The sequence below is a fragment of the Ictidomys tridecemlineatus genome, chromosome 3 (genome assembly GCF_052094955.1).
Source record: "Ictidomys tridecemlineatus isolate mIctTri1 chromosome 3, mIctTri1.hap1, whole genome shotgun sequence".
Lineage (NCBI taxonomy): Eukaryota > Metazoa > Chordata > Mammalia > Rodentia > Sciuridae > Ictidomys > Ictidomys tridecemlineatus.
Genome location: NC_135479.1, coordinates 202649511 through 202676025, shown reverse-complemented (window position 1 = coordinate 202676025; position 26515 = coordinate 202649511). Strand labels below are relative to the sequence as shown.

Genomic DNA, 26515 nt, shown 5'->3' with positions numbered 1-26515 from the left:
GAAGAAAGTGAAATGTGTGTGTCAACCTAAATGCCAGGAGAGAGTATGTAAATCACAAGGATGGGAAGACACACTTCAGGATTGACATTCCATTCAACAAAGAACAAAAGAGCAGTTCCTTGCAGCATATGAAATGCACTTTTAAAATGTTTTCCCCATTTTATTTAAAGGCCACATTGAGCTTTCCTTTATGGTCATGCTCAAGTTAAAAAAAAAAAAAAGAAAGAAAGAAAGAAAAAAAAACCATGATTGCAAAGCAGGAAGCCTGGGGAAAAGAAGAAAGGAAAATGGGTCCCTGATTCTGTTTATTTCCCATCTCATCAAATAATCCTAAACTGTTTCTGTTCCCTCAGCACCAATAGCTTGTATATATGAGGCAGGACAGTGAAGTGGAAAGATTAAGCATTAAAATCACAAATAACAGTTTTAATCTATTTGTTCCTCCTAACTATCTTTGCAACACTGAGTAGTTACTCTGGGCCTTAGTTTCTGCATTTGAATAATAAAGATAATGAGGGTTGCTTCATAGGATTACTAGAAAGATTAAAGAATGTAACAAATAAAAAAATATATAGGTCCATGTGCTCGATTTTTCCCCCTTATAAGTACTCGTCAGTGGTTCAGGACAAAAGAATCCAGAAAAAAGTTAACTCAAAATGGATCAAGGAGCTTGATATTAAATCAGAGACAGGGCATCTGATAGAAGAAAAAGTTGGCTATGATCTACATACTGTGAGGTCGGAATCCAAATTCCTCAATAGGACACCCATAGCACAAGAGTTAACAACTAGAATCAACAAATGGGACTTACTCAAACTAAAAAGTTTTTTCTCAGCAAAAGAAACAATAAGAGAGGTAAACAGGGAGCCTACATCCTGGGAACAAATCTTTACTCCTCACACTTCAGATAGAGCCCTAATATCCAGAGTATACAAAGAACTCAAAAAATTAGACAATAAGATAACAAATAACCCAATCAACAAATGGGCCAAGGACCTGAACAGACACTTCTCAGAGGAGGACATACAATCAATCAATAAGTACATGAAAAAATGCTCATCATCGCTAGCAGTCAGAGAAATGCAAATCAAAACCACCCTAAGATACCATCTCACTCCAGTAAGATTGGCAGCCATTATGAAGTCCAACAACAACAAGTGCTGGAGAGGTTGTGGGGAAAAGGGTACACTTGTTCATTGTTGGTGGGACTGCAAATTGATGCAGCCAATTTGGAAAGCAGTATGGAGATTTCTTGGAAAGCTGGGAATGGAACCACCATTTGACCCAGCTATTCCCCTTCTCGGTCTATTCCCTAAAGACCTAATAAGAGCATGCTACAGGGACACTGCTGCATCGATGTTCATAGCAGCACAATTCACAATAGCAAGACTGTGGAACCAACCTAGATGCCCTTCAATAGATGAATGGATAAAAAAAAATTTGGCATTTATACACAATGGAGTATTACTCTGCATTAAAAAATGACAAAATCATAGAATTTGGAGGGAAATGGATGGCATTAGAGCAGATTATGCTAAGTGAAGCTAGCCAAGCCCTAAAAAACAAATGCCAAATGACTTCTTTGATATAAGGGGAGTAACTAAGGACAGGGTAGGGACAGAAGAGCTTGAGAAGAAGATTAACATTAAACAGGGATGAGAGGTGGGAGGGAAAGGGAGAGAGAAGGGTAATTGCATGGAAATGGAAGGTGATCCTCAGGGTTATACAAAATTACTACATATAAGAGGAAATGAGGGGTAAGAGAAGAATAATACAAGTGGAAGAAATGATTTACAGTAGAGGGGATAGAGAGAGAAGAGGGGAGGGGAGGAGAGGGGAGGGGAGGGGGGATAGTAGAGAATAGGATAGACAGCAGAATACATCAGACACTAGAAGGGCAATATGTAAATCAATAGAAGTGTAACTGATGTGATACAGCAATTTGTATATGGGGTAAAAATGGGAGTTCATGACCCGCTTGAATCAAACTGTGAAATTTGATATATTAAGAACTATGTAATGTTTTGAACGACCAACAATAAAAAATTTTAAAAAAAGTTAAATACAATTTATTAATAAATTAATCTCTTAATTTTATAAATCATATTTAAATTCTAATCAGGGTTTCAGATCTAATTCATGATAATCACCAGTATTTGTATTTTGAATTGATTTCATCTAATAAAAAGGAAAAAGCATGAAGTTTCAAAAAAAAAAAAAATGAGTGGCTCATTTTGGGTACTTGAGAATCTTCAACCACATAATTGATTTGAAAAGGAGCAAAGCCCAATAAGGCTGTTATTCTTTAAATTTTATTTTTTTGTGAAGAAAAACACAGTACACTAAATCTTGATATGGCTCTACAGCAACCTTCCCCACCTCCATTGCTCCATCTGACTCTGAAAAGCAGATCATTGTCATTTACTGTTTTTCAGAACTAGACCTAACTCCAGTACTAGAGAAACCTTTCCCATTCAAGCTTCAATAAATGTGACTTCTGAGGAAAAAAATAATAAGATAAATAAAATAATAAGAAGAAATACGTGCATCAAGTCTGGAAGTAGCTGGAATCCATGTGCTATCTTGCACAGTGCATTTGACAATTTCCACCTGAATACCTGTAAAGCTTAATATTCCCTATTGATTACTTGATGCTGACAAATACTGAAGGCACCGAACTACTTATTTAAAAGAAAGTCAATTTTCCTATGTGATGGGAGTCCTTGAGTGGGAGACAACATCATGCAGTGTAGCAAACGCCAGCTAACATTACGGGAAACAAGATGCAGGTTTCATAAGGCTGCCTGTCTTGACCTCATGGTGGACATCTCCTAGGGAATGGTGCAGCTCAGCAGATCCACACCTGGATGAAGAGAACATTCTCTTTCAAATTAGCTGTATACAACTCCTAATAGCCAATTTAATTTTTTTTCTGCTTTTATTCTTATAATATCTAAGAATATCCTGTAGTATTTTTAATCAAGTAAAGATTATCCAATTCAACATTCAAATGTTTTAGCAAGAAATAGAGTCATTTAGTTTATATAGTCATCACTGACAGATTGTTTGCAACAGCCGAAGTAGCTGGTAAACAATACATTGTATGTAAATACTTGATGACAAACTTAAAAAAGTTAGCAACCCCCAAGAAACCCTTGAATTATTTTGGATTATTTTTTTTTGGGGGGGGTGCGGGTGCCAATACCGGGGAATGAACTCAGGGGCACTCAACCACTAAGCCTCATCCCCAGTGCTATTTTGTATTTTATTTAGAGACAGGGGTCTCACTGAGTTGCTTAGCGCCTCACTTTTGCTAACTAAGGCTGGCTTTGAACTTGTGATCCTCCTGCCTCAGCCTCCTGGGCCGCTGGGAATACAGGCATGTGCCACTGTGCCTGGTGAATTATTTTGGCTTTTTAAGAAAGCAGGTGTTATCTATTTCACTGAGCACCTTTGGAAACTTCAAGCAACTTTTTTGTTTGCAAAAGTTTCACAGACTTGATTTGTTAAAGACCTGCAGTATTGGCTTAAAACTGGAAAGGACAATTGCATTCTAAATAAATTCAAAGTGCACTTGGGAAAATTATGCTTCCAAGCCACACATACCCACAAAGGGAAAATATCAGTATAATCTACCACTGAAAGAGGAATGACAAATGGAAAGTCAATAGTGTAACCTTTAGGTAGGTGGCCGCTTGATGCATTTTGGGAATGATATGCATTTGACTGTAAATGGCAATAAACAATACGGAGCAGTCTCTGTTGCATGATTGGATGTCATTTTCCAGGTCTAATTCGTCTGCAAGAGCTCATCAAAGCTCCCTCCAGATACAACATTAAAATCAAAATCCGCCAGCTGCCCTCTGGGAATAAGGATGCTAAGCCTTTACTCAAGGAGATGAAGAAGGGCAAGGAGTTCTATGTGATATTTGATTGTTCACATGAAACAGCTGCTGAAATTCTTAAGCAGGTAAGAACACTAGGGAAGAGGTGGGAAGTGTGGGGGAAATGTTATTTTCTCTTTCTCAAGAGTGCCATCTGGTTTTCGTTTGGTGTGGCGTGATAACACTGTGACTGTCCAGTAGAGGCTAAAGATTGCAATTTTAAGAAGCCTTTAAAGAGCCAAGGGGCTCCGGAAGTTCAACAAAGCCACCTGTAGGTTTTCATTGTAGATGTGTATTCCCCTGTGTATATTACGTGGTATGTGAATCCTGCCAGCCAAGGAGGGAAAGAGAAGGGTGGCATTTCAAGAAACATCTCTTTTCTTTATGTGTCTTGAAAAGACTGGGCCAGCTATCATTTACATGATGCCCAACTCATCCTACATGTATTCCTTATGGCAAGATCTCTGTGTTCAATGTGCTGGATTACAAACACAATAAGAAAGGGGGCAGGGACAATCACAGAAAAGATACTTCTCTTTTCTAATTTGTTATAGACAATAATTGCTATCCCTTAATCTCCACAGATAATGTGGGTGGAAATGTTGAGTACATTGTGCTATCCTGCATAGATGAAAGATAGTAGTGATGTTCAGTAGCATAATAATGACGATAAGAGTAATAATTTCTAAGCACTTAGTCATAAAGTCAAGAATAAAAATTCAGAATTAGAAAAAAAAGATAAAGCATAGACTACTACCAAGTCTCACTCCAAAGTGATTTTGTTCCTCAAGGGCAAGCAGCAATGTCTGGAGACATTTGTGATTATCATATTTGGGATTGGGGCACTTTACTGACAACTAGTTGGTAGTGGCTGGGGATACTGCTAAACAACTTGTACATCTGAAAAGGTTAGTCAAATTTTAAAATAGAAGCAGCAATAAAAAAAAATCAGGGGATAAAACTTGGAGAAAGTCAGAAAAAATAACTAGATACTATTCATGTGGTCTCCTAGGTATCTATTTATATTTAAATGGTTTTTGTCACATAATCCAATGCAGTCATCTAAAATAATACAAGTTATTATGTTTCTCGGTTTGAAAGGTCTGAGGTTGCTATAAGGTCAATTGGTAAAGAACAGTGATTTCATAGGTAGACCAACTCCTTCATGCAAATACAGAACTGTGGATTCCTGAATCACTAGGAAGAGTCCTCTTTGGATGGTCATCTGTTCCGACTCTGTAGTGCTCTATCTCATACTTGCAGAGCACGTTTCTGTAACCGTAGAGTTCAGAATCAAGGTTTTTATTCCACTGAAAATACACAATCAAGAAAGTCAACCAGATGTTTCTAGTATCTACTGGATGATTACACACAAAAAAAATTCCACTAAGAATCTGCTATAGTTTGGATAAGGTTTGCAGTGTCAAAGTTCCAAGTATGTAAGTTTAGTGCTCAGTACAGTGGTGTTGAGGTGGTGGAAAATTTAAGATGTAGGTTCTAGTGCAAGGTGGGGTAGGCCATTGGGCTTCCCCCCTCAGAGGGATTAATGTACTTCTCATGGCACCCTGGCTAGTTCTCATGAGAGCACTCTGGCTCCTGAGTCTCCCTGGTTTCCTGTCTCACCCAGTGATCTGCCCATGCACACCCAGCATTGTGATGCCACCTGCCATTAGATCCTCCTCTGAGGCCAAAACGAATGAGGCTAACTAATGTCACACTTTCAGCCTCCAAAACTATGTGCTGAATAAATCTCTTCTCTTTTAAGATAGCCTCGGGTATTTAATATCAACAGAAAGTAGACTAATCCAGGGTCATAGAACATATTTTAAATTAAACTTGAATACCACCCCAAGACAAACGTTGCTGTAGCTAGTCCTCATACTTTGCAAGAAGCAAAAAGACTTCTCCAGAGTCACACATCCAGTAACTTCACCCCCCCCCATAAACTCTTATCCCTCCAATAAGGCAAAAGAATACCTGTTACTTACTTCTAGATTATAATTGCATTAACAAATCTTTAGTATTATAATTATCTCTCAGAAAAGGAAGCAACTATGTTGCAAAGATGTCAATAACTAAAAAAACTTTGAAGGTAAATAAATACAATCAACAACCCTTTATCTTACAGCTTCATTTGGAAATTTTAATATAAATCATTAAAGTGTGTAATGGTGTGTGGATCAGAATGAGAAAAACACCCAGATTTTACATGTAGCCCTCAAAATGCAAACAAACATTCCTTCCCAGGAGCCCTTTTGAACAGAAACTGGGGACTTCTGTTGCATTAGAGAGAATGGTTTACTAATGACATTTCTTTCTGTTAGGCACCCATTTGGCTCACATAAGAGGCCACATCTCTCCCAAAAGGAGGCCTGGAATAGGATAGCAAAGTGCAGGGTGGGCTTGGAGAAGGGCGGCTTGCCTTTCCCCTGTGTTTTTCATAAGCAGGAACATGAAATCCCTCTGATAGAAGTAGCTCTATGAATTGTATTGTTCAAAGAACAATTAAAATAAAAACAAAAGCAAAACCTCTAACAGAAGTACCCTCAAGAACTGTCTTGTGGAGGTATTAGGATCAGTTCAGCTTTGCAGGAGCCATTGACAGGAACACTTTTGTGTCCATCCAGTGTCTTGTGTTTTATCCTGTTTTTACTTTCCCTAATTATATTAGCAGCAAGACTGTCCATGAGGTTTCATGGATGGGGTAAAACAGACTGCTCATCCAGTTTTTGTTTTAGATTAGCGACCTGCAAATAATTTTGAGGGAAGAGGCTTTGCAAAATGTTCCATTATGTATTGTTCCTCTGTATTGCATGTGAAAATGCAATTGCTACTTTTGAAATAAATAACTGAGAAGACCTAGGTTGGCTTAACAGAGCTTCATTTGAAACTCCAGAGGCGGTTGTGCTTGCAAAATAATATTGAACACCTCAAGACTTTCTATTCTGGTAAAAATGAGCCCCAAGCACTCTGTGTGATGCAATTTAACTTGCTCCATTAGCCCAGGGCAATAACCTGTAGAAATAAAGTCAGAGACCTTTCTGTAGCTGACATCTAATTGATTCTCTCAGGAGCCTGAAGCCTCAGGAGTTCTGGGTCCTGATTCTGGCACTGCTCTATCAATCTTTCTACCTAAGGAAAGAAAAGGAAGGAAGGAGACTTACCTCTTTTACTGAGTACCTTCCCAGGCTCTGGCAATAATGGTGTCTGGCATCGTACACCATGCAATCTTAAATGACCCACTGAGAATGTTCCGTATGCCCACTGCAGCACTAAGGCGACCAGCTCAAATATGTTAAGTGGTTGTTAAGGTTTGGATGTGATTTTTTTTTCCTATAAAGCTCACATGTCCAGGCAACTCAGCCATAGGCAGAGGTAAAGAGATCAGATTCATAGAGCTGTAACCTCAACAGTGGATTAAGCCATTTGATGGATTAATAATTTGACTGAACTATCGAGTGACAACTGTGTGGCAGCACTGTGTGGTTGAAGAGGTGGGTCACTGGAGGGTGGCCTTGGGGACTTATACTTGTCCCTGGTTAATCTCTTATCCTTTGCTTCCCAGATGCCAGGAGCTGGCAGCCTTCAGCAATTACATTCTACCTAATTTTAGGCCCATAGAAATGGAGTTGGACAACCATGGACTGAGATCTCTGAAACCCTGAGCAAAAAAAAAAAAAAAGTTTTCTTTCTTTAAGTTGTTCTTGTCAGGTGTTTTGGTCACTGCAACAAAAAACTAGTGAACACAGTGGTTCATCCAAGATCACTCTCGGAGGAGCCGGGCTGCCGTACTGTCTCCAGGCAGCCTGATCTCAGAGCCTGTACGTTCTCTTCGACACAAAGGGCTCTTGATCAGAATGGACAACCATTCTGAAGTAAGCTGCCAGAAATATCTGGGGCGGGGGGACCACCAACTTTATACGAGGCATCCTTTAGAAGAGGTTGGTATTAATAGCTTCTATTGTCCTTGCGCTCTCACTGCTGAGAGCATTTTCTTTGCCGGCTCAACTTGGCTTTCTCCTCCTGTGTGTCTCCCATCGCTGCCCTGCACTCCCCGCACCTTCATCACATTTTTCCACTTTTTAATGATCCTTAAGGAAAAAAAAAATAATAGATTAAATGCACTTTAGAGAAGATATTTGACATTTATCTAAAAGTAAAAAAAAAAATAGAGAAAAGTCTATAGTTATTCTTGTGCATGCTAATCACTCTGGCAAAGCAATTATTTCTATTCATATTAAACAAGTACTATATGATGAGAATCTGAAAAGTTATTTCCCCAAAATTCATTCGAAATTCAAATGTCAAGACTTGATTAGGCGACAGAGGAGCAGAGCTTTTTGTATGTCATGTAAATTTCTGGAGTCAGAGGGTACACAACCTGGCATCTTACGCTATGATGGCATGCAATCGTAGCAGTAGGTCACCTGGTCTCCTCTTTCTTTCTTCTTCCCTCATCACCTCCAAGCAGGGTCCTGGGCTATCCTGAACCAGCGTCCACATGAAAACACCTCACTTCTAATTTCCCCAGACCCCACTTTCCTCCTATGGACACTTCACTGCTCATTATATATACATTCTTTTACAGTGAGTCCAAATCCATTGGTTTATTGGAAATGAGCTTAAAGAATGGAGGAAAAATAGGAAGGTTCTACACAAGAAACTCAGAACTCATGTCTAGCTTGGGGTTGAGTGCCAAGCAACCATCTCATTGAACCAATGCAATAACCATTGACATAGCTGATGTTATTTTCTCTTTGGCAACTACAATTTGAAGCTCAGAAATCATAATAATTTTATCGCCTATGTACTGAGCATGCTCATAACACAGAATACCTCAAGACCTGATCCTACCACTCTCTAGCCTTCTGGCCAGCCTCCAGCTTCCTGTGCTCCGCCTCAGGGGTGTCCTGCCTCATCTTGTCATATACCCTCCTTTTAACACATCACAGCTTCTGTGCTTATGGTTGCCAAAGACTAGGATACTCATTCTACCTCAAGGTTGGCCTTATCTAAATATTCCTGAATATTTCTTGAATGATAAAAGGATTTTTGCATTCCCTAGGTCCCTACACTTTGCCGAGTCTGCTCTGTAAGTACAATAAAAATATATAATTAAGACATGTTGTCCTTAGTCCTTACTCGACAGTAAGCTCCAAGAGGACAGAGCCTTCTTGGTCTTCTCCCACCCCAAGTCCCAGCACCTATTGCAGTATGTGGCACATAATGATTGTTCGGTGTAACTCTGTTGAATGAATAAATGAAATGAGCCAAGAACTGTCCTGGAAGCTTTCAATAAGTCATTTACAAAATCTCCTGCCTTCTCTCCCCACACCACTCCTCAACTCGGCCAAGCACCTCAGTTTCCCCTAAAGAAAGGCTTCATCCACCCCTAAAATTCTAGAGTATCAAGAAACTCTAATGCATTTGAGCTTAGGACTCCAAACCTAAAAATAAATTGAGCTCTTTGGAAAACCACATAGTTGCTTTTAAGTCCTATAGTAGTATTGAGCAAACAAGTGACTATTTTGGGCACATTGGCATGCTAATAGGTCTCTGGTGCAGAGCTAGGGGCCACCATGGTGTTCTGTCCAGCAGGAGGCTGCTTTGGGCCTCTGCCAATTTCCTGAGCTGGAAGGTGGCCAGTGGGTGAACATGGACACAGTTTCCAACTGATTCATCATTTACAAGAACAAATGTACCTGAGGAGGTTCTTTTCCCTCACAACATTTGTGACAAACAGCATTAAGCTAGAAACGAATCATTAGTTACCATAAAACATTTCGTATGAAAACATTTTGTAAAATTATATTGCATTTTCTCCTACTCACATTTTTAAATTTTGCTTTTTTTTTCTTTCCATTTGTTCTCTTTCAATTAACATAAATACAGGGCCAGGGAGAAAATGTAGTTTTTAATGGTTGGCTTCCTTCAGCTAGGAAGTACGATGTAATGCTGATTAATCAAATAATTGTGTGCATTGATTCTTTCCTTATATATGTTGTGCCACTGGCTGTGATGAGGACAAACAGAGGTAATTAGATAAGTTTCACTCCATTTTTCCACAAGACAGAAAATAATATCAGTCTTCATCTCTCAGGATGGAAACATTATCAAGTGAAACACAGTCACACTATGCTAAGAGGTTGCAAAACTGTGTCCACTAAATCGGATGTTTAAATCCATCAGTTCTGATGATAAACACGTAAAGTATGCCAAGTACATAAGGGCTACTTTCACCAATATGTATAGTATGGCAGACTCTATGCTAAACAGGTTATGCATTACTCATTTAATTATTATGGGGAAACCCTCTACACAAGAAACCCACAAAGCTCAGAAAGATCTTATAACTTGCCCAAGATCACAGCCAATATATATCAGGGATGGTATTTTTAAATTCATCTCAGAATTTTAAAAAATTGTTCTTTTTAGTTATACATGACAGTGGAGTATATTTTGACATATACATGCATGGAGTATAACTTTTTCTAGTTAGAATCCCATTCATGTGGTTGAATATGATGTGGAGTTACATTGGTCATGTATTTAAATGTAAACATAGGTACGTTATGTCTGATTCATAATTTAATAGGAAAAGAAAATATCTTGTTCTGCTACTGTGCAATAACATGCCAACTGGTTCTCATAGTATCGGAATCTAGAACACATTTCATTTAAGCTTTGTACTCCTTGTGTGCAGTCATTTCATTTTATTCTCAATCACTCAACTGTTTCTGGTTGTATATAAGGCCTGAAGAAATGTTGTTTATGTCAAAAAGTCCCATGGCTGAGTAGGGGTTGTGGTGGGGAAACAGTAGATAATTTATTCTTCATTCAGCTTATTTGCTGAGCATCAACTGAAGGTAATAGAGAGAAAATGGTGAAAATAACAAAATCCTAAATCTCTTCCCCCTTAAGGCAGAGAGAGAGAAACTCTTCAAATGAATGTCACAAGACTATAGCTATCCCACGACTAGAAACTGTCCTGCAATTATGGAGTGACTTTCAAAGATATTAAGGGAGTGTGAGCAGAATCTCAGACTGAAAGTTGAGAGATGCAGTTGCAAATTCTGCTCTTTCACTAATAGAATAAAATAACTGCCATTTATTTCATACTTGCTGTATGCCAGAATATGCTATGCATTTAACTGAAATTATTTCATTTTATCCTCTTGAAATATCCCACATCACAGATGAGAAAAATGAGACTCCAAGTCACAGACTCAATGGCAGGGCTGGACACTCTTAGCACACAGGATGCTCACATTCTGTAAATATGCTTCTTCAAGCAGGTCTGTTGATTCCTCTTCAACTCAGCTTCCTCTTCTATAGATAGAATTATTGAATTCAAGCTTTGGTAAGAATCCCTTCATCTCTGAACCTCCATGCATTCACATAATCAGGAATCCTTTTACTAGTATGTAGACATAAAGAATTTGCATATTGCCTTGTACTTAGTAGGCTGTCAGTGAAATAGGAAATTAATTAAGCAGTACAATCTTTTTTAAAGTTCTTCAACTCCTTTGATAGTCTTTGAGTGAGCTAATTGATAAGTTCATTACTTTGTATAAATCCTGACAATGTAATAATGATGGATCTCAATTTGTACTAACTAGATGAAAATTTGTAGTATATTATACAATTATTTTGGCAGCACATTCTCATCCTAATTATGTTTCTTTTAGGCTGATATTAAAATCTATTTACAGTCCCTGAGCATATAGTTAAAGTTACAAGGAGCTGCTCATATATATGAATGTGTTATTTAAACATGTATAAGAATTATGTATTAGACAACCAACAATTTACTGAAAATGTGTGCAATTTGTCCATATTCTTAGTGTACTTAACACCCATTTGAGGATTCTCAAAAATCTCCAAAAAGCAAATTTAGAAAAGGACTAAAATATGTCTCAATTTGAATTGGAAGCAATAAAAAACACATGTATATATTATGTCTCAGAAATGCTCTAATGTTTAATTCCTGCCTCATCAAAACTTAGCTTTAATAGAAGATAATCAAAATTTATCCTGACAACAGAAGTATAATTCTCCAGAAAGTATCATGAAAAGCATTTGGAGTTGTGTATATTGGGCCCATCATGTGCCTGTAGTATTGACAGTGAACTCTAGCTTGATTTAAAATTGTGGAAGTGTGCACACCCCTGAGAACGCCATTTTTAAAGAGTCCATAGCATCTATCAGACTTCTAAAGAATCCTCCAGATGAAAGAAGGTAAAATATCATTTTCCTAGGTTAACCACATCTGCTTCTTCAATTTTCATAGACATAAGAATTTAACAAAAGGATCCTTCCACCTCAGTTGGCCCTTTGACTGTTAGTCAAATGCTGTCTGTCCTAAGGATTATCCTGCAACATGTAAATTCCACCATTCATTCAATTGAACTTTTTGGGTGTTTTCTACGTGCCCAAGACTTGGTTGAGGTAAAAGGAAAATATGATGCCATAAAAAAACTCCAGTGTTTTGGATGAGGTCATCCTTAAGTAGAAGACCAAGCAGTTTGATATTTTCCTACCCAATAAGGGGTCCTCTTATTGTGAGTTAGCATCCACATATCAGAGAGAACATTCAGCCTTTGGTATTGCTGGTGGGACTGCAAACTGGTGCAACCATTTTGGAAAGCAGTAGGGAGATTCCTCAGAAAACTTGGAGTGGAACTAATGAGATGTTACACACCTCACATCATTTTGAAAAATGGAAAATGTGACACTGAGTATGCAGCATCCGGCCCAGTTCTCATGCACAAACATTGCACGTGTAATAGGCTAATCCTCATGCTGAGGGTGACGTGTCCAGCAAAGCTACCAGACTGGGCCAGTGTTTCCTGAGCCTAGCTCTGCACCAATTCAGCCCCTCTCTCACTGTCACAGCAGTGGTTCCCACACCTCTTCTCAGCCTGTTGTGCCAAATCTTCATGTCTAATGATAGTCATTCTGGCTAAGGTTAAATCTCCATACCAGGCTTGGATCTTGTCCTATCCACAATTGACCAGTTTCTCCTCTACTTTCCTCTTTTATGGCAACTGGAAAGATCATCCAATCACTCAAGCCAAAAGCCAAGAAACCCACTTGGCTCTCTCTTAACTTTCCCATTTATTAGTTACCCAATGTTGGAGCTTCTATCCTCCAAATACACTTCATACTCAATCCCTGTATCTCCAGATCCTGCCATCTTCCTTTCATCACAGTCAATTGATCTTGCTGCCACAAGTCCCCTCCTTGTCCCTTCCCCACCCAGCTTCCATGTCTGGAAAACTGCTCATTCTAAGTAAAATTATCCTCCCTCTGTTTGAAATTTCTGAGCGCTGCTTCTCACACTCCATGCATTGCATTAAGAATAAAGGATTTTTAGCATGATAGTCTACAGTTCCATCCACTTACTGGGAAATGCCATAATTTCATTTCTCTTTATGGCTAAGTAAATTCCATTGTGCATACCACATTTTATTTATCCATTCATCTGTTGAAGGACACATAGACTGGTTTCATAGTTTAGCTATTATGAATTGAGCTACTATAAATATCAGTGTGGCCACGTAACTGTAGTAGGCTGTTTTTAAGCCTTTTGGGTATAAACCCAGGAGTGGGATAACTGGGTCAAATGGTAGTTCCACTCCAAGTTTTCTGAGCAATCTCCTTACTGCTTTCCAAAGTGGTTGCACCAGTTTGCAGTCCCATCAGCAATACCAAAGGCTGAATGTTCTCTCTGATATGTGGATGCTAACTCACAATAAGAGGACCCCTTATTGGGTAGGGAAGAATAGAAGTACTTTCGATTAGACAAAGGAGAATGAAGGGAAGGGAAATAGAATGAGAATAGGAAAGATAGTAGAATAAATTGGACATTGCTTTCCTATGTGTATATATGAATACACAACCAAAGTAATTCTGCATCAGGTACAACCAGAAGAATGGGAAGTTATACTCCAAATAGGAGTGTATCTCAAAATACATTCTAATGCCATGTATAATTAATAAGAACAGACTAGCAAGAAAAAGAATAAAGGACACACTGTTTAGTTTTCCATGCAAAGCCCTCATTACCTTGTACCACCACGATAATTACACATAGTACACAAAAATAGCCACTAATCTAGTCTATTATATAATTTTACCTAAAGAAGAAAATCTGTTATACATTTTTACAAACTGGTGTTGTGTGTGTGTGTGTGTGTGTGTGTGTGTGTGTGTGTGTGTATGCGGTGCTTGGGGTCAAACCCAGGACCTTGTGCATGCTAACCAAGCACTTTAAAACCACTAAGCTACATTCCCAGCCCCTAACTCTCTTTTTTTAAGATGAACCCATTAAGGAGATTAAAATTCTTCCCAAATATCATTGAAGGAATTCAAAATCACAAGAGAAGCCAGATCAAATTAATTCTAACATTTAAAGAGGTGTCTTAACAGAAATCAATGTAGGTCTGAATTCCTACCAAAGGAGGACAGAGAGTAAGAGACCTCACAGTACAAGGAGAACCTTTCATAGCTGTGTCCAGCTAGCTGCACCCAAGGATTTCTCCAAAGAAGATGGGCAGCATATCAAGCTCACTTGGTTTGATAGTCATATCCAACTCCTGTTGTTCTAGTTACACTCTCAACAAACACCCATAAGCTGCCTATAACTCAGAATATTTAGAGATCGGACTCAGACATTGGTAATGTTTTAAAGTTCCTTATTGACTCTCATACACAGAGAAACATTGATAGAAATAGTTATCTTCTAAGCCTCATAGATTTCAGAACATTAACAAAGTAGGTCACCCAGAAAGCAAAGTTCAAGTTCAAGCAAAAATCAAGTTCCAGATTCGTGAGTATTTTACTGGACTGTAGATATGAAGATAAACCAGCAAGACCACCATTTGAATGGCAGTGCCCCTCTCCCTTCTTAGAAAAATTACCTTCCAGTAAATTTGAGGTATTTTTTTTTATTGCTGCCATTATGAAAGAAGCCTATTGAGAAAAGATTAGACTACATGCAACATATTCACTACTGATGTTCCAGGTTTGGGAACTTTGTTAAATACTTTGCTGCTAAATTTTTCCCTGTGTCCTTCTTTATCCATCACCTGTCCACCAACTTCTGCTGGATGTTGTAGAGTGCTTATTTCTTTGGTTCTTGTAATCCTCCCAAAACTCCAATCTCTCCTATTGCCAGATTACCTATTTCATTCTGCACAGGAAATCTTTTTCCTGCTCTGTTCTCAACAGTCTGCACTCCTTAAATAGCACCTCATCTGTTATGCACCTGGATGGTGCAATCTGCCTCCTCTAGTGGGATCATTTTCTGAAGCTAAAATAACTCTGTGGGTTTCCTCTCCATTTATTAATATCGATTACTATTTGCTTCCTCTCTCCTCTGACCATACCTCTAGAGAGAGAAGCTTATGAAGAAGTTACGACTGGGAGACTCTCAAACAGGACAGTGATTCCATTCATCAGCTCTGTTGGAATACCCTGTGCTGTTTGGTGGTTTAACAGGGAGGCAGTAGAAAACGTGGCTGGCTTGTGATAGAACGCTGTCTTCAAATGGAAGAGAAAACCCTAGACTCATTTTGTAGTTAGTTTATACCTTTGTACATATGTGCAGTTAATATATATATATATATATATATATATATATATGTGAAAGCATAGAAATTTGCTAACCTCAAACAAAAAGAAGTTATTTTTTCCTCCTGATGCATGCATTAGGTGTTAATATGGCAAAGTTGTGCATCTTCATGTACCATAATCATGGACAGATGTGAAAATGAGCCATTCTGGTTTTCAACTGCTACTGAAAAGAAATGTTCACAAATTTAGTGGCCTAAAACAAAATAGACTTATTCTCTTACAGTTTTGGAGGTCAGAAACCTAAAATGAAGATGTCTGTGGGCTCCTCTCCTTCTGAAGGCTCCCTGGAGTTGGATGGTGTCCAGTTCCTTGCCTTGCTGAGTTTCTTGAGGCTGTGCTTACTTCTTGGCTTGGATGCCACACCCCATGCCCACTTTCCCTCTACTTTCATTCGCTCATCAGGTTCTCTCAATTCTGCCCCATCAGCTTTCATCTTATACGACCCTTGTGACCACATTGGACCACGGTCAGAAAATTCAGAGCAATCTCCCCATCTCAGAATCCATCATTCACTCACACACACAAATTCTCCTTTGCCACGTAAAGTAATATTAATATGTACTGAAATTAGGGTATGGACATCTTCAGGAAACCTCTGCTCAGTAAGTATACTTCATATGGAAATGAATATTTTTCTATATCTCAGGGGTTTTCTGAGGTCCAATGCATTTTCTATTCAATCCCCTGTTCCTTTGGAGACGTAAGTTCATCCAATGTGGAATAAGGGTTAAACAACAATAACGATTTATACGTAGCTTGTTTTTATTGATGATTAACCTTACACATTGTGTGGCTGAAGGAGCATCCTATTCAGAGGACAGTGAGGGTGCAGCCAAAGGAAGTATCACAGTGGGCAAATGATAAAAAGCTCAAAATTTCATCTTAAAATTGCTGCTCTGAGATTTGATATTATTCAACTGGTTTCCTGAAGTTTCTTATGCTGAAAGAACTTATTTCTATCTTAAGGTAAAACCATTATTTTAGCTACATTGCATGTTACACATTTGGAAGTTATTCACCTGAAATTATTGACTAGAAACCATGTCTGATGGGCTAGAATTTATCCTCATATTGAGAAGGCTATAAAAGGAACCATATACTTCAGTTTAGTCAATAGAAACTTTCAAGACACCTATTTTTCAATGGAAAGAAGCAGTAATAAAAACCCTATAAATATCACAAGAGTACCCTAAATTGCCTAGGGAAACTCCAGGTTCCATTTTAAAATTTTGCTACTATGATAGCAGCACAATGCCAATTATTTCTGACATGTGGTTTGCCCTTGATGATGAATACTGGGAATCTGTGGAGAATAATTTTCTTCATGATAATTTTTGTTCGTGACTCCAAAGCATTGCATTGCCTTCTGGGAAATGATCAACTTGAAATATGGTACAGGCTTCTTAAGAGACTTGGATATGTTATTGAAAGACTATTCCAACAACTTTCTGGCTGTCTCATAGGATGACCTGTAGTCACCATTTAGACTGTATAAACTCCATCCTGTTCATCTTTACCTAAACTTCAGTGATGAATTGTGAAACAAACTAAAATATGACCTTTGTGTTGCTCAGACTGTGTTTGATAACCATCTATTAAAATCCAAGAGGTGTCTTTCTCAGGAAAAGCAGGGCTAGACCAAGGAGAGCCAATGCTCCCATGAATGAGGTCATGAGGGTTCAGGGCTAGACTAAGGAGGGTCAAGGCTCCTGTGAACAAGGTCATGAGGGTTCAGGGCTAGACCAAGGAGGGCCAATACTGCTAAGAAACAGGGTTCATTAGGGTTGCAAAAACTTCAGTAAGCAGCGGAACCAATATGAGATCACCATTATTAGTAATCAGTGTGTTCCAGGTATACTGATATCAATAGAGTCATTAGATTGCCTTTTCAAGGACCAAGTAACCTTGAGTTTTAATTTTGCCTCCTGCAGATGCATTCTAACTACAAATTTTTTTAAAAAAAGCAATAATTATTGTCTTGCCACTGAAATAAATAAATTTGTGTGACATGTCCCAGCTCACTAGCAGAAAACAGAGAAAACCTTAAAATAGGCACAGGCTACCCTTCCCTTGTTAGTTTAAGGGTTATGCTACATAGGTAGAATGGAATGTCATAATGCACAGGACTTCTCATCTTTTGGTATTGGTTTCTTTTGAGATCTTAAATTGATTCCATAATAATATAGAGTATGATGAATTATGAATGGTGATCACTGGAGTGGAGGGGAGAACTATTGGATTGGAAGCCTGTTGTTGTTGTTGTTGTTGTTACACTAACCCAACCCAGCTACACAGTTCACTTCTTTTTATAGGAAAAAAAAATGTTTTTCAACTTGTTCCAACCTTGATTATTTATTCATAGTAGAGAATAGTATAAAATCCCAACAGTATAGGATAAAGAATTGGAGCACCCTAGGAAGACATATGCCAAAAAATAGTGATAAGTATTTGTGAGACGAGTAAAGCATTGGCACCAAAGGGAAAGCTGAGTAAAAAACATAAAGCTGGAGGATGTTAACCCACAATAGTATCCCTGAATAGTTGCTAATGAAGACCCATAATTTGGACCCTAACCTTTCTAGCAATAAAGAGTTATAAACAAAATCACTTACATGACTCATGGTATTTATTTAACAGGAAAAAAAATGTACCTATTTGAAAGAACACGTTGTTCTGGTGCTAATAACCCTGCCATTCAGATGCCAGGGACCATGATGTAGCAAATAGCAATACCTTTCCCACCTTATAGGCTAGGACCAGAACACATAAGCACAAGGATCCAGGAAATACAATCCTGTCATGTGCCCTTGAGTTGGAAAAGTGACAAACAATACCAATGATGTGCACACTGGGTATCTTCTAGAATCAATAGTAGATACTCAATACCACCCCATCCTTGATGCTTAAAGTTATCAAAAGGGCTATGTTTTTACTATTTATCAGTCTAATTCAATAATGTAATATAAAAATATTTAATAATGATGATTCATTTAGTAAGCAAGCATTATTAGAACATATTAATGGAAGCTTTTTATGGGTTATGCTGTCAATATGAACTGTATTGATAGCCACATTTATTATGTTGCAGTATATGTGACATGCATATTAAAATAATCAAAAGAGTGCCAGAACGAGTTTGTAACAACACTACCTTGGTGAAGTATACATGCTTCCTCATCAGTTCGGCAGAAAAACACAGTATCAGAATTCAAAACTAATCGTCTGAAGAAAAAGTCATTTTTACAAAGAGCTATTAGGAAATTCTCCATATTATGATTGTACCTTTTATTTTTAAAACTGACATTTATCCTGATGTGACATTTTCTTAATCCCTTAATGACTTTTATTTGAAATACCAACACACAAAGAGAAATTCATAATGTGAAGGCAATGCTCTTATTTATAAAATATGCTACTATTAGAAGAATGGGCTGCTGGTTCCAAACAGTCTACAGATCACTCAAACAATTGAGGACAATTGTTTTAAAAGCATCATTTTCCGTGCCACTATACTTGTGGTTCTTTCTCGAAAGTTTTCATTCATTTAGTTCTAAATAGTCCACAAAGTTGTGGCCAATGAAGTTCATGCACTTGTTCTCTAATTTCTATTTCTAGAAATTCAAGGGAAGAACCAGCAAGTACTGACCCCAGCAATTACCCAGAAAGACAACAGGGATTTTTCTGATACAGCAAATAAAAAGTGTACCTAGAGGACCCAAGGGTTCTTTTTGCAATAAAAGCAGGCCTGTAGGCTGCTTATTCACCGAATTTCACGTCTCATTTCTAATGCTGAATTAGTGGCATATCAAATGAGTATTTGCCTCTAGGAATGATAAAAACAATAATAAAAATAATGAGTTAAATGACTGCTTTAAAAAAAAGAAAAAGAAAAGTACTTATGCCCTCAATAGGGGATCAAAAGCCTCTATAATGAAGTTTAAAAAGAAAATTCTGCCCAAGTGAAAGCAGTAAACCCAGGTACCCTTGTATTTCATTTGTAATTCCAGAAACAATATTTCAACCTTAGCATCCAGTTCTACACTCAACATAAAACTTCTCCAAATTCCTTTCAGAAGGTGGTCTTGGCTGCAATTACACTGTCTAATGACCAAAGAGAAAAATTGGATTCCTGACTGACCCTGGCAGGCCAGCTCTTTATGCTGGAATGATATAAGAGACCAGCTAACAAGACCTCACCATGCATGGCTCTAAATGTTATTGATGGCCCTAAAGCAAGTCCACCTTTTAAAAATCCCTCTGTGCGCCTGGTCTTGTTATCACCATCGGAGTGACTTACATGCCCCGTTGGCTTCTGATTCACAGCAAGAGTTTCCTACCGTTTGTCTTACCTTCGGGACATTACAATTTCACGAAATACTCCTCAGGTTCACATGTTAGCAGAGATGATGTTAAGTATCTGATTAGTGTTCATGCTATGTTATGTGCTGTCACTGAATATCTTGTTCGTTCCTCATTCCCTTTCATGAAAAATCATTCTAGTTTAAACATTCTGGGTATTTTCCAGGAACTCTGATAACTTGTGTTGCCTTTCTCAAGCCCTTTTCAATCCATCTCATCAATCAAATTTCCAAAAATCTTTGTTCTTTAATGGAAGGGTACATGCTTACTATAAAGCAGTTATTCTCAAGCACTACAGGCTCCACTCTCCAAAATTCCAGTTCAGGAAGTCTCAGTGGTGGAGCCTAAGAATTTCTAATTTCAAAGCTTCCAGAACAGATTTTCACTTATATCCAGAATTGAACAGAGTTGTGGGAAAATTGGTAATAGAAATTTGATGTGTACATCTTCTTCATTCATCCCTCTAGAAAGACTAAAATATAGTGTCCATGTAGTCCTTTGGATAACCTGCTCCTTAATTAAAAGATGTGGAAAACATTTTCAATTTTTTTCTTCTGCATTAACACTATATTCAGGCGTCCAAAAATAAGATCACAGCCTACCAGACTGGTACCCTTGTGCTTTCTAGTCACTTCCTTTTTCTCCTTTTCCAAGTAAAAAAAATAATCTGCACTTTCACAGATTTTCTGAAACCATCAATATTCCAAGTAGGCTACTAAGGTTCGGAATTTAAAGACAGTGTGAAAATGATTTTAGGACAATTCCTATCCTTTAATCTGCAAACGCATCCTCTCTTCTCATCTCATTTTTCTGGGACAATATGGGAGAGGGATCAAGAGAGCTTTCACAGGTGGACTCATCTACAAATCCTGATTTAGGTACATCTACATGCCAGCAGTACCATTTCAACATTTGTTGCGTCCTACTCCAAAGCACACGTCATGCTAGCACCAAGACTAAGAAACAATAAATTATATTTCTAAGCAGAGAATTACTCAGAAACTTAGGCAATAGGAAAGACAAAACCCCGTGCCACTCTGGACAACTCCAAAAATAAAACTTGTTGAGCACGAGCTAGTTTTAAATTCCATCACCAGACCTATTACTTCGATGCTAGCATAATGGACGTAAGTGGGATGGAGGTCAATGGCCTTGCTCCACGCCAGTCACTAATTGGCCTTGGGTTTATGATTTGCAGGATCTGTGAAATTCTAAAGCCCCTTCCAGTTCTATGTTCCCAGGCTTTTACAGCTACCTTACTAATGACCTATTTCTCGTTATAATTGTGTTTCTGATTCCTTCCTATTTCTCTCTTGCAGATTTTGTTCATGGGCATGATGACGGAGTACTATCACTACTTTTTCACAACCCTGGTAAGCTCATCTGGTAGAAGTATATTCTACATGATAGGAAAGTCCTCCACACAATACTTTAAAGTCAATCCCTCTGGTGTCAATGGCAGGATGTTGTCAAGTAGATTTGCTTTACTTTCCTAAGAATCTTCTAAATTCAGGAATGTGGAAAAGTAGGTTTATTTATCTCTTTTCTTCTGTTCTTTCCTAACATCCTCTCCACCTCTCTTTTAACTAGAATCAATCTATTGTGCATTTGGAAAGGGATGAATTCCACTACACAGAAACTAACAAAGTGCAAACTCTTCATACAGAAGCATCATTTGCAATTTCTATAAACGTTAGAAAGTACACTGAAGTGTGTCTTGGCATTTTTTGACTTGATGTAGCTTCCCAGCCTGTGTCCAGGAGACAGCAGGCTTAAACCAGAGTCACCTGCCAAGTACTTGGAAAACCATCAAGAAGAGGAATTTGGGAAATGCTCTGCACATTGAACATTTTGCATCATTAAGAAAAATTATGGCTCTAAACTTTAGAAATTAAAAAAAAAGAAATGAGCTGCCTTAAATTTTGAGACATTGTCAGTTCTCAGAAAATGATTTAGGGCATTTAATATAACAAAATGATGTGATAACTTTAATTCAATCAATTTCTGAAATCAATCACATGAACACCAACTAGTTCCCACAAGACCCTTCATGCCACACTCTACACTTTCTTATATGAAAGGAAACATAGAATCAGGCTCTTTTTCTAATACATAAGGGTATATTGAACAAAATCTATCCATATTCTGGGGCATTCAGTAAATGTACTGTTTTTTCAAATAAAATTGACAAGTTAAGCTATTTGAGTAGGGGAATCAAAAAAAAAATTGGAACAAAGACCAAGGAACTTTCCTACTCATCCTCTTCATGGAAGTAGTACTTGCTGATTCAAGTAACTCTAGGAGTAACCAGAGGTGCAAAGGATCTCATGAAAATAATGCTTTTGGATAGTTGTAAAAATCATTGGTGCTACTGAGGCTGGGGTGGAGACGTGGGGTGCAGGATATAAGAAAACAGTTTGAAGTGATCATGATAGTCTGTTATAAATGTGAGTCAGTCTACACAGTTCTAGTTTATACCCAGCTGGTGGGTTAAATCCTTTCCATGGAGCATTGTACAAAAGGGAATGAGTTCCACTGTCAAAGATATTCTTCTGATAACATGCCCATGTACTCTAGTATACAGAACCCTTTGATTCTATTCTAAGCACATATTCAGTAGCACTCTTTATGTCCTCATTGTATGGAATATGAGGGATCTTCAGCGAGCTAGAGATAAGGTATTTCTTCTGGCCAGGAGTGATTTTCTTATCAAATAAATATGTAATTTCCAAATTTCACCTCCATGGGAATTCCTGGAACAGCCTGAAACAGCAAATGATGGAGAAAGGTGATACTACAACTGACCAGTGGATCATTCTTAACTTTGCCATGTCACCACAAAGAACCTCAGTCTCTTCACTTATAAAATAAACACACTGAACCAAATGGACACAAAGACCCCTTCCAGATCCCCAAACACTACATCTTAGGAAGACAATTCTAAGATTCGCAGAATGTCACATTCTATGCCCAAGGATATACCTATAATGACAGCCAAATTCCTCTTCTTGCTGTATCTAAGTGCTAACGGTAATGCAGAAAAATGAATAAAAATGAAAACTGCTTACTCTCTTAGAGTTTCTCAGGCAGCATGTGAATGGGAAACAATGAGAAATGTGTGATAATGGCTGCCAATTTGTTTTAATCTATTTGTTGCTTCGGCAATAACTTAAGAAGAAGATGATGTTAATTCATTTCATTTTTATCATTTTTAATACTGCACAGGACTTATTTGCTTTAGATCTGGAGCTCTATAGGTACAGTGGCGTCAATATGACTGGGTTCCGGTTGCTCAACATTGACAATCCTCATGTGTCATCCATCATCGAGAAGTGGTCCATGGAGCGCTTGCAGGCTCCCCCAAGGCCAGAGACTGGTCTTTTGGATGGAATGATGACAGTAAGTAGTTTTAAAATAAAATCATTTGAGACAATGCTTGAATTCCTCAAGGGACCAGGCTAAGAATCTCGTATGCCTTGTAGACTGTGAGAAAATGATATTATAGTGTATGTTCTCACATGTATGAGAGAAAAAGAAGTAGGCTTTTTGTGTATTTTGAAAGGCTATGCCTGGCTAGTATCAAAAAAATCTGCTAATTTAAAGCTTCTCAATTCTACTGGCCTCAGATAAAAGAGTGGATAAGGGTAGCCACGGCCATCAACCAAATGAAGAGAAAGCAGGAACCAAAGCAAGGGCACTTGAAGAGAGATTTGCCCCTGGGAATGTGGCCATGGGAGGGGGGGGGGAGAGAAGGAACAACCTGCCTATGAAAGTTAGGCAGAAGGAGTTTGCCTTCCTTATTTCTGCCACATCTCAGCAAGTGGAAGCAGATGTGGAAAAATGCCAGATTTGCATACAGACTGTGCATTCACTTTCTCCCTGCCCTGGATACATATAGGCACATCTCTGCAGACACTGACAGAGCTTAACACCAGCCATATGTTGCTCTTGAAGCAGATGCCAAGCCTGTCTCCTTAGAAGTCAGAGGTACTCTACTGAACAGGAAAACCGCAAACTGCCTCATCAAGAGAGACCCTCACTAACATCATTTGTCTCTTGTTGTCAAATGTACCTACCCTCACTTCATTTCTCTAACGAAGCTCCCTGGGTGATGAAGAAGATAATTTTTTTTAAAAAAAATACTTTCCATGTAGGAGCAGTGGCATCTAAGGGGAAAGATATTGGGAATGTGAGCAGGTAATAGCATTTTAAATTGGCATAGTATTTCATTCTCTGTTCCCAATCATAGAGAGAAGCACTCTTGCTTTTAAGATGCAATTTACTGATAACTAAAAGGTATCATCTCACAGAGAAATAAACTTGGGATTTTTTTCCTATGAGGAACAAATGAAAAGAAGAAATAAATGAATGAATTTGGTGGTTCTGGATGATTCCATGTTCAGAGTTCCTGACTGTTTTTCAAACCTGAAATAACTCATAAAACACACAGCGATCTGAGAGATAATGACGGGAAGCATTTTGGTACAAATGAGCCTTGAGGAGATTTAAAACTTTGCTTTGAATAAGTAGAGAATATCAGTGTAACACCAGAGAGGGAGAAAACAGTAGAGAGAGGCACTGTCAGCTTTTCTGTTCTTTCTCTTGGATTTGTAATTCTAGTGAATTCAAATATGATTCAAAATCCTCTACCCACCTCCAGGCCTTCCAACAAGATTTCTATCATAAGGTGAGCTTTCCAATCATTTTTACCTGTGCTTGGTATATATAACTAAGGAGTTATCATTTGAAGCTGTTTTAACAGAGATTATGGATTCATGCCAAACATTAAATATTCATCACAAGTATGGCTTAATTTACCCAAAAAAAGTAGCTGTGTGTTCAATTATACTGAGCTGACAGACTAGTTCATACATATCTGTCGAGATGAGGAAGATCAGAGAACGAGGGAGACAGAGCTTTGCAATTTATATGGAATCGCTAAGGTGAGGCTTCCAGTGGCCTGGGTTAATGGCAAGCTTACAGGCAGCAAGCACAGCAGAGCTGAGTCCCAAAGGACAGGAGACACCCTACTCTACTTAGGGTTTATTGCTGTCATCCCACCTAGAGAGGCGTTTCAAGGCTGAGTTCTTTTTGTTAATATTAGGAACTATAAAAAGGAAAGCGGGGAATTACTAGACCAGAAGAAGGAGGTTCACCACAGTGCTGCAAAATGGGTAGAATAACAATACTAGATCAGAGTAATACTAGTCAAAGAGTAAAAAAAGGAGGTAATAGGATGTAGCATCCACTAACAATCTGAACCCACAGTTGTGCAGGTATAACTTTGAAACCGACAATGTGATACAGAGTATTGCTCATTATTTATCTTTTTTTTTTTTTTTGCCTTGCCCTGTACCTTTTTCTCCTGTTTTTCCTGAATGTGGCTACTTTAGAGAATGGAAACTGAGTCATGGAGCATGAAAGGCACACATCTGGGGACATGCAATGGACCAATCACTGAACTGGGCCAAGAGGGCACACCTCATGTCCCCAAGTTCAGGCCCAAGGCTAACAAATCTTCAGTTGCCTCTACTAAAACTCTTTTCTTTTCTAGCTTAAAAATGACAAGCCCTTGGGTTGCAGTTTCATTAGGTCTCCATATGAGACCCTGCACTCGTTCATTCTTGCATGTCAAGTGCTTGTTGCTCCCCCTGCCCAGAGCCCCCCACTATCCAGGCTGCTCAAATGCTGCCTCTCCAAGGAGACTTATGAACATAGCTGCATGTATTGGTAGCTCTTCTCTGTTCTTCTGTCCACCTTGCCTTTTCTTCATAACCCTTATGGCTTCATACCCTATGTTTTGGTTTGTTGGTTCCGCGCCTTTCCCTACAGGACTATAAATTTCACGAGGACAGATACATTGTTCTTTTGGTACTCCACTCTGTCCCCAGCTCTAGAAAGGCCTATCACAAAGTAAATGTAAAGTTAACAGAGGCATTACTGTACTAAATGAATATGAATTAACCTTCCATTGAGATACACTATGTTAATAAAAAATAGTCAAATACCTGTGAAATATTTCTACAAAAGTCTAAAGAAAGTCCCTAAAATAAGAAATATAGCCAGGCATGTTGGCACATGCCTGTAATCCCAGCGGCCCAGGAGGCTGAGGCAGGAGAATCCCAAGTTCAAAGCCAGCCTCAGCAAAAAGCAAGGTGCTAAGCAACTCAGTGAGACCTTGTCTCTAAATAAAATACAAAAGAGGGCTGGGCATGTGGCTCCATGATCAAGTGCCTCTGAGTTCAATCCCCAGTACAGAAGAAGAAGAAGAAGAAGAAGAAGAAGAAGAAGAAGAAGAAGAAAAATCTGCATGAGTAACGTAGATAGAGGTTACTTTAAATTAATATGATTATTTTTAAAACTTCTCATAAACTAACCAGCCTTAATGTCATTACCATAAGTAATTGTGAGTACTACCATTACTATAAGAGAACTATATTCTCTAAAATCCTACTTATTTTCCTATTATTATGCAAGGTAAATTTCCTGGTAGCCTTTTATAGTCATACTTTTCCAGGTGCCACATACATTTAGAGATGTTTATATAAATATATAATATAGTAATTAGGAAATAATATTAGAAAAGCCCATATGTTTTGACTTCTATCCTAAGACTTTCCTATTTTCCCTTAAGT

General features: G+C 38.3%; 1 protein-coding gene and 1 long non-coding RNA gene across 8 annotated transcripts in view; one reads left to right on the top strand and one right to left on the bottom strand.

Moving 5' to 3' along the window:
• Grik1 (glutamate ionotropic receptor kainate type subunit 1) overlaps positions 1-26515 on the top strand; it is a 378046-nt gene that overhangs the window by 246987 nt on the left and 104544 nt on the right. For all 7 annotated transcript variants that reach the window (XM_040286974.2, XM_040286973.2, XM_078044517.1 and 4 more), the window contains exons 4-6: positions 3789-3970; positions 21200-21253; positions 23106-23279. In XM_040286974.2, the coding sequence (XP_040142908.1) occupies positions 3789-3970; positions 21200-21253; positions 23106-23279 (410 nt within the window). The remainder of the gene's footprint in view (positions 1-3788; positions 3971-21199; positions 21254-23105; positions 23280-26515) is intronic.
• The window catches only part of LOC144376468 (uncharacterized), a 145851-nt gene continuing 121626 nt past the window's right edge, over positions 2291-26515 (bottom strand). The window contains exons 3-4 of the long non-coding RNA XR_013436989.1: positions 7049-7975; positions 2291-2863 (exon numbers count right to left, since the gene is read on the bottom strand). This is a non-coding gene — a long non-coding RNA (uncharacterized LOC144376468). The remainder of the gene's footprint in view (positions 2864-7048; positions 7976-26515) is intronic.